Source organism: Gekko japonicus, unplaced genomic scaffold, assembly GCF_001447785.1.
Source record: "Gekko japonicus isolate JY-2015 unplaced genomic scaffold, Gekko_japonicus_V1.1 scaffold2179, whole genome shotgun sequence".
In the NCBI taxonomy this organism is placed as follows: domain Eukaryota; kingdom Metazoa; phylum Chordata; class Lepidosauria; order Squamata; family Gekkonidae; genus Gekko; species Gekko japonicus.
Genome location: NW_015172613.1, coordinates 67,093 through 76,468, shown reverse-complemented (window position 1 = coordinate 76,468; position 9,376 = coordinate 67,093). Strand labels below are relative to the sequence as shown.

General features: G+C 44.8%; 1 protein-coding gene across 1 annotated transcript in view; it reads left to right on the top strand.

Moving 5' to 3' along the window:
• Nucleotides 1-2,981: 2,981 nt before the first annotated feature.
• Nucleotides 2,982-9,376, top strand: part of LOC107119177 (zinc finger protein 721-like) — a 44,302-nt gene continuing 37,907 nt past the window's right edge. Inside the window, exons 1-2 of the mRNA XM_015421634.1 lie at nucleotides 2,982-4,437; nucleotides 5,277-5,341. Coding sequence (XP_015277120.1) covers nucleotides 2,982-4,437; nucleotides 5,277-5,341 — 1,521 coding nt within the window. The remainder of the gene's footprint in view (nucleotides 4,438-5,276; nucleotides 5,342-9,376) is intronic.

Sequence of the window (9,376 nt, the reverse complement as noted above, 5' to 3'; positions counted from 1 at the left end):
TGGGCACTCCATGAAACTGCAGAGCGGTCGGGTTAGAACGGATAAAAGGAAGTACTTCTTCACCCAAAGAGTGATTAACACATGGAATTCACTGCCACAGGAAGTGGTGGGTGCTATAAGCATGGACGGCTTCAAAAGGGAATTAGATAAGCATATGGACCAGAGGTCCATCAGTAGGACGTCCTTCTTCACCCAAAGAGTGATTAACACTTGGAATTCACTGCCACAGGAAGTGGTGGGTGCTACAAGCATGGATGGCTTCAAAAGGGAATTAGATAAGCATATGGAGCAGAGGTCCATCAGTGGCTATTAGCCACAAGGTATAGCTAGGGGCTCTGGGGCAAGTGATGCTCTGTCTTCTTGGTGCTTGGGGGGGGTCAACAGTGGGAGGGCTTCTAATGTCCTGGCCCCACTGCTGGACCTCCTGATGGCACTGGTATTTCTGGCCACTGTGTGACACAGAGTGTTGGACTGGATGGGCCTTTGGCCTGATCCAACATTGGTGTCTCTTATGTTCTTATGTTCTTATAGGGTTTAAGTAATATAAGTGAGGAGCTGCGGTGGCTCAAGTGCTTAAGACACTGAACTGCAGGCTATGGAAGGTCAGTAGTTCAGCAGTTCGAGACCTGGGTGCCGCATGATGGAGTGAGCTCCCATCTCTAGTTCCAGCTCCTGCCAACCTAGCAGTTCGAAAGCAAGAAATTGCAAGTAGATAAATAGGTACCACTTCGGTGGGAAGGTCACAGCGTTTCGTGCGCCTTGGTGTTTAGTCATGCCGGCCACATGACCACGGAAAACGTCTTCAGACAGCGCTGGCTCTTTGGCTTTGAAACGGAGATGAGCACCGCAACCCTAGAGTCGGACTCGACTGGCTTTCGAGCAAGGGAACCTTTACCGTTACCTAATATAAGTGAATTGCATAGAAATTTACATAAAATAAGTTATTCGTAACTATATCTCAGTGGTTTGTATTGGTTGATCAGCTTCTCCTATTGTCTCTCATAATTTGTTACCTCCAGGTGGGGCCGGATTTCCCAGAATTCTACCTGTTTCTATTTGTAAAGTCCTCGCTTAATACAAAGAGTAATGCTTTATTTTACAAAAACTCGTTAACTCAAAGAAGTTCTCTGTATGTTTTGCTGGCAAAAGCTCTAACATCTGACTGTTAATATTTCAGAGGTTTTGTTTTAGCAGAACTCACTAAGAGTATGCAGTGCTGCATTCAGCTAATGAGGCTTTGACTCACCAAGCACTGTAGAACTCTAGAGCAGGTGCAAATAAAATTATTTGTCATGCTAGGATGAACTTCTTGTGATCTTCTCTGTCTCCCAAAGATGAAAGGACAATGACAGAGATTGCAGAAGAAGAGAACTTTCATCAAGAAGGCCCACAGCCAAGAAGAATGCTTGAAGGTTCTCCAGGAGGATCACCCAAGGATATCTCCTTCCAAAATACAGTTGATAAAAGTGAGTATCTCAGCTTACAACTCTAGAAAATTTCTGTTAAGTCGCTCGCTTAACAAAGAAGTCGGAGAGTGATTCAGCAAGAACACAACTTTATTCTTCCACTCGAACCCAACTCCAACACGGATCAACATCTGATAGCCAGAACAGCCTTTACATTTCAGCTGTCCTGCTTTTAAACGTTCCCAGCTAATGTAGCCACACCCACTGTACAAATACCAACCAATAAGGTTGTTCACATAAGGACCAATCACGGATGTTCCCGCTCAGGGAGCTTGCTAGAAGGTGATTGGTTAGGTGCTTCCTGGGCTAGTAACACGATTGGATGGATTTGGATCCTAGCCTCGGACGAAGCTTTACATTACACTTCAATTAGATGTTTCACAACATATCATGCATTCAAGGCAGCTTTGATTACACTACAATTTCCGTCTTCTTTCAGTTTCACACCTCTGCTTCTTTACAGATTCTCTGAGGCAGATGATCACATGACAGGAAGTGGGAGATGGGGCTTCCAAGGTCAAAACCACAAAACTATGGCTGCAGCGACAGCAGCAGCCGGGGGCTGGTGGGTGGGTGGGAGACAACCATAGAACCCCTGGCAAAGAGGAAGAGAACAATAGGCAGCCAAATTAGAGGAGTTGCAAGACTGATCAGAACTGAGTGGGATAAAGCACCATCTCTGGGATATTTTGCCTCCCCAAAGAAGGAACAAAGCCAACTAGTTTTCAGTTACAGCTTATGACTGGTCTTCTAGCTTCCATCTTGTCCTTGGAGAAAGGATTTCTGATTAGTGACTGTCCCAAGGAGTTGATTTGTTGTTGTTCAGTCGCACAGTCGAGTCACAATTTTTATTGGTATAGCAATTAAAAGCTTTAGAAGTTCAAATAAATGCTCCACATCACCGGAGGGTGGGAGGTCAAACAATCTTAGCTAGATGGTTGCCCCTTTGTTGTTGTTCAGTCGCACAGTCGAGTCCGACTCTTTGCGACCCCATGGACCAGATTTTGCCAGGCCTTCCGGTCTTCCGCCGTCCTCTGAAGTTGGCTCAACTTCATGTTCGTTGCATCTATGATACTGTCTAACCATCTCATCCTTTGCCGTCCCCATCTTCTTTGACCTTCAATTTGTAGTTGATTTGTAGTTGATGTCATTCAACTAGTAGTTTCATTTCTGGCAGGAATATCTCCCTACCAACTATGTGAAGGGCTGTCCTGACAGATACTTATTTGTATCCTTTAATTATACGTAGAAGTTGAATTGCTTCATTGTGCTGATATCAGTGTTCCCTTTATTTCAGTAGGAGATGTGTGGAATATAGCGAAAGAATGTGAAGCACTTGAAGTATTGGAAGAAAGTGATAAGAATTTAGAAATGGAAGGGAACTCTTGGAATCATGATGTCCCCAGAAAGCAAGAGAAAAGCCAAATGAGTCAAGGAAGTAGTAAATCCGTTGCTTCTCAGATAGCAGAATATCAAAAAACACTATATGAAAGAAAGAGAAGAATTGAATGCTCTATGTGTGAGAAAAGCTTTGCTAGTATATCAACCCTTAAAGTACATTGGAAAACACACACAGGAGAGAAACCATATAAATGTTTGGAATGTGGAAAGAGATTCAGTCACAGCTCAGCCCTTATTGTACATCAAAGAACCCACACAGGGGAAAAGCGGTATAAATGCTTCGAATGTGGGAAAAAGTTCATGCAGAGTACAAACCTAATTTTGCATCAAAGAATCCACACAGGAGAAAAGCCATATAAATGTCTGGACTGTGGAAAGAACTTTTGTATGAAGTCAAGCCTTACTATGCATCAAAGGATCCATACAGGAGAGAAGCGGTATAAGTGTTTGGAATGTGGAAAGAAGTTCATGCAGAGTACAAACCTCATTTTGCATCAGACAATACATACAGGAGAGCAGCCCTATAACTGTTTAGAGTGTGGAAAGAGCTTTAGTAAGAAGTCAAACCTTACTGTTCATCAAAGAATTCACACAGTAGAGAAACCATTTAAATGCCTGGAATGCGGGAAAGGCTTTATTGAAAGTACAAGTCTTATTAGACATCAAGGAATTCATGAGGGGCAACAGCCATTTCTGTTCCTTGAGTCTGGAAAGGGATTATGGCAGAGCACAAATCTCACTGCGTGTCAAAGAACCTGCACAGGTGAAAAACGCTATAAGTGTTTGGAATGCGGGAAGAGTTTTATGCTGAGCACAACACTTCTTATACATCAAAGAATCCACACTGGCGAAAAACCATATACATGTTTAGAATGTGGAAAGAGCTTTATGCGGAGTACAACCCTCATTGTACATAAACGAACCCACACGGGAGAAAAACCATATACGTGCTTAGAATGTGGAAAGAGCTTTATGCAGAGTAAAAACCTCATTATGCATCAAAGAACCCATACAGGTGAAAAACCATATAAATGCTTGGAGTGTGGAAAGAGCTTCATTCAGAACTCAAGCCTTACCGCCCATCAAAGAAGCCATACTGGGGAAAAACTATATGACTGTCCAGAATGTGGAAAGAAATTCACACGGAATGCAAACCTCATAATACATCAGTTACTCCACACAGGGGAGAAGCCATACAAATGCTTGGAATGTGGAAGGAGCTTTACCCTGAGCAAAAGACTTATTAACCATCAAAGAATCCACACAGATGTGAAACCTTTTAAATGCTTGGATTGTGGAAAAACCTTTAGTCACAGCATAAGTCTGAAGAGGCATAAAAATATGCAGACAGGGGAATGTAAAAAGGGCTCCAGTCAGATGCAAAACGATAAGAAAACTCAAACCAAGAAGAAACCGTATCAATGCCTGGAGTGCCGAAGTAGCTTCAGTCACAACTCAAACCTTCTTAGACATCAACTAATCCACACAGGGGAGAAGCCATTTAAATGCCAGGAATGTGGATCTTGTTTCACTCAGCACTCAAACCTTATGAGACATGCGCTTATTCACAGTAGGGGAAAACAGCAGAATGCCTCAGACTAGGGGAAACTCTTGTCCATGAATGAAACAGTCACTCGGGCAGGTCATGTAAGAAACTTGCATGTAAACTGTGAGCACTGACATTGTGGAAAAACCGATAAATGCTTTTCTATGGGAAGACCATTGGAGTGTGTGAAGGAATGGATTCACATGTTTCATTCCCTTTGGGTTCTGAGAACCTGGAAAACCCGACCAGCCATCCAAAACCTCCACTTTGCAATGCTGCCCCTTTCCCTTATTGTGCAGTAGGGTACTGAGCTTCTTTCTGATGTGTGATACTAGAACATAGGACACCTAGGTTTGAATCCCATGCTCAACCATGGAAGCCTGCAGGGTGGCCTTGGGCTTCTCACTTAGGGAGGGGATGTGGCTCCGTGGAAGAGCCTCTGCTTTGCAGGAGGTCCCATCTCTATCCCTGACATCTCCAGTTAAAAGAACCAAGCAGTAGGTGATGTGAAAGACTCTCTACCTGGCATCCAGAGAGCTGATGCCATTCTGAGGTTGCGGTCACACACACTAAATAATCCACTTTCCGTGCACTTTCCAACTGGATTTTTACGGTGTGAACTGGCAAAATCCAGTTGAAAAGTGCATTGAAAGTGGATTAGAAAGCCTGAGTAGAAAATACTACTGAGAAATGCTACTGAGAAAGCCTGAGTAGAAAATACTGCTCTTGATGGTCAGATGGGACTAATTAAGTAAAGGGTAGAGTAGTATGTGCGCACCAGAAAATCTGGGAGTATTTCCTGCTAGACGCATTTGCAGATCTAGTGCTCTGTGTCTGCATTGCTGTTTGGATTCTCTTCCTAGCAGCCACACCACCTGCTTTTCTCATGCTACCTAGCATGAAGAACAAACATTGCTCTCAAGGGATGGTGAGCTTACCTGCTTTCCCATCCCCTTTACCTCTCTTTAGATAGTATAATGTGTTTACTGAGTTCAGGCTTAGGACCATTCAAAATATAAGTAAGAAAAATTTAAAACGTACATATGGTCTGTCCAAGCATCAGGCTGAGCAAGGATACAAAGAAAAGGTGAAAACATGAAGTCCTCTCACAGTCTATACTTATCCTAAATCATGTTTAATTAGGGTAGACTAGTAAAACTTAAATTTGCAGCATTTAAAAGTCCATCATTGCCTTAGTGTTCGAAGACTAGACTTCTCCCATTGTCCCTGATCATGCAACCCCAAACCAGGTTTCAACCACTGCTGAGTCAGAATGCCAGGAATCATTCCTGAATGCCAGGAATCAGTCCATGAGCTGCCTGTGCCAAGGGGAGGAGAGAGCATGTGGACCCATCTGCATTTGATCCCTTGTTGGCTAGCCAGTGGCACAGAGTCTGTTTCTTTAGCATTAGAAGATGACAGAAAATTTGGATTGGGCATTGTGTGTATGTATATGTATACAGGGGTCATTTCGTAGAAAAAGAGGTGCAGGAGCTCATTAGCATAACTCATTAGCATACCTTATTTGCATATGCCACCCCCCCCCCCCGACATCACTGGAAGTGTGTCAGAAGGCAACACCCACCGCTCAGGCTCCACTGGACTGTTTTGGATTGCTAGTGTCTTGGTTGGGGGGGGGGGGGAACGTGCAGATCTGTCCTCGCAGAGGAGGGAGAGCTTGTACCTGAATAAAATTTGGTCTTAAAGGTGCCACTGGACTGTTTTGGGCCGGGGGGAGCTCTGTGACTTACCTGGCTGCTTCTTGCTCTGATTGAGGGCTGCTGGGAGCAGGGGGTGGGGCTTGTTGCATGTGCCCGCCCCCTGGGCTCTTTACTGCCGGAGCTCCGCTCCTGTGCGCTCCTGCAGGAAATGACCCCTGTGTGTATATATTTTAGAAAAATAGCAATCCCTTAAAATTACCTTCTCCCATACAAACCTACCTGCTCACTCTGGCCAGCTTTCGAGGCTCCGCTTCAGTTATAATTTTAAATGTATTTTAATCATTCAGATGTTGTAATGTTTTTTATGTTCACCACCTTGTGGGCCCTGATCGGGTGGATAGGCGGCATTAAAATGTTTTAAATAAATAAATAAGATAATGTTTCCATTCAGAATAACTTTTGATCTGGCTGTTGGAAGAATGTATTTCATGGGTACTGTAAACTTGGGTTCATATTGTTGATTGTTTTCACGTCTGTTTTTCTTTGAAGGTAAAGGTCTCCCTTGCTTGAAAGCCAGTCGAATCCGACTCTAGGGTTGCGGTGCTCATCTCCGTTTCAAAGCCAAAGAGCCAGCGCTGTCCGAAGATGTTTCTGTGGTCATGTGGCCGGCATGACTAAACACCAAGGCGCACGGAACGCTGTGTCCTTCCCACCAAAGTGGTACCTATTTATCTACTTGCAGTTTCTTGCTTTCAAACTGCTAGGTTGGCAGGAGCTGGAACTAGAGACGGGAGCTCACTCCGTCATGCGGCACCCGGGTCTCGAACTGCTGAACTACTGACCTTCCACAGCCTGCAGTTCAGCGTCTTAACCACTTGAGCCACCACAGCTCCTTTGAAGATATTAGCACCTAGATTGAACTGGATTCCCAGGACCCTCCTAAGTACATATTGGGGGCAGAGTGGGATAGTTTTGAACTCTGTAACAAATTCTTCTTCAGCCGTTTCATGTTAGCTTCTCCCTTTGAAGCTCCCTGTCTGAACACTCAATATAGGTGTTAATGTCTTGCATGTCCTTTTGTAAATGTCCTGTATGTTTTTATCTTGCATTAGATGTTATGCTAATCCTACTTTGCTTTTATAACAGCCAGGGCTATTTTTGGGCAGGAACGCACAGGAACGGAGTTCCGGCTGGCTCCCAAGTTGGCCACATCCAGCAGGAACTCATTAGCATAACAGGCCACACCCAGCAGCAGAAACTCATTAGGATTGGCACACATTAGGGGTGTGTGGCCTAACATGCAAAGGAGTTCCTGCAACAAAAAAAAAGCCCTGGGTTTTGACAACAAAAAAGGTAAACAGAATAAGAAGCAAAAGGTGGGTGTGGCTGGATGAGCACACTTCTGTTAACACGGGGGTGTGGCCTAATATGCTAATGAGTGGTGCAATCAGGGGTGTGGCCTAACATGCTAATGAGTTTCTGCTGCTGGGTGTGGCCTATTATGCTAATGAGTTCCTGCTGGACTTTTTCTACAAAAAAAGCCCTGAGAACAGCCCTCACCCACTCTGAGTAAACGAATTAGATCTTATTTTTAAAACCATCCCTTTATTACCTTTACCACCCCTCCATGCGCTCTGTTGTGAATATAAAACCAGTGACCCAATAGATTTTATGCTTCAGCGCATCTGATGAAATGAGCTCTCACTTACAAAATCTGTGGTGGAATGAATTCTGTTAGCCTGTTACATGTTTGTGATGATACAATAAACAAATGGTTTAAACAGGAGTGAGGTTCCCATACTGCATTTCAAGTTTTCATATTTTCATATTTGTTTTCATATTTTCCTTAGGTCCACAGGAACCATTGTTGGCTAGTCAAGGCTGTGAACTGGGTTTTTTTGGAACTCAACTTGCAACTGTCCTCCCTTGCAGGGTTGACTTAATCATCAGAGCCACAGGGTGGCTGGAGACTTGGTCCCTTGGTCTCTGGCTGGCTGGTTAGTTAGTTAAGGGGCCTGGTGGTAGTGTTTCCTTGGGGCTGGGAGGATTTGCACCTCAGCAATTTGTGGTTTTGCTTCTGATCAGCCTGTCACCCCTCAGAAACTGGTTTAAAGTCTTTCACATCTTCTGTAAGCCAAGCAGATACCGTGGACCCAGGTCTGTGGGAGAGGGGGAGTGTCGGACTGCCATCCAGCTCCCTGATACGCGCTGGGTGAGCGATAAGGATCACAGCTCACTGCCAACTGCGGGACACTGTACTTGAAAAGAACCCTGACCAAGAGGGTTGAACTGTGTGTGAACAGTGAATGGATTGACTGTCAATTGGCTCCATGTTCTCAGCCGGTGAACACAAAGGGAACTTGATTGGCCAGTGTTTGAGCTTCCCTACCATACAGGGGAAGTGGTTCTGACCCAGCAGTGCATGATGTCACCCTGTAAACATAGTCCTCACATGCTGCACAGTAGCCCTGCTTGCCTTTCAGAAGAACTGAGCTTGATCCCACTCATGTACTACCGACCAAGCTCCTGAGAAGGCAATTATTGGATCAATGCAGGGTTGGAAACAGAGCCAGAAGGAACTCTTTGGAGGCCACCTAGTGCAGCCCTTACATCAATGTAGGAGCACATCGCTACAGAGCATTCTGAGGAGAGCTCCCAGACACAGACCTGCTTAATTCTCCTTCTCCTGATGTTGCCTCCTGGCTTTGGGATTCAGAGGATTAGTGCTTCTGAAAGTGGAGGTTCCCTTCAGTCACCATGGCTAGCAGCCACTAATAGACTTCTCCTCCATGAATCTATCTAATCCCCTTTTAAAGCTGTTTATTCCTATGGCCATCACTCCAACCTCTGGCAGCACATTCCACATTTTCATCACTCTCTGGGTGCGTTCAAACGGGGGCTTTCTGCCGGCATAAACTGCACTGGTTGGAACTGGTGCAGTTTATGCCTGCAGAAACACGATCATACTTACCCTCCATTTTGCGGATCCCTTCGATGTACGCCCGGTCACACGGTGCGGGCGTCGGCGTGTTTTGTTTTTGTTTTTAAACACAGTTTGAGCATGCGCATAGGCAGCCATTCACAGAATGGCGATCTTTGCGCATGCTCAACCCCCCCCCATTACATTTAAACTTTAAAGGTAAGGACTTACCTTTAAAGTTTAAAGCCCAACCTGGCCTCCCTTAAGTCCCGGACTCCTCTGGGAAGTTAAACTAAGGGCTTTTTTTTTTTTTTTAAACAAACGCTCAGGGCGAAGCTTTGCCCGAGCGCATATATCGCTTAGAGTAAAAAAAAATGGCGGG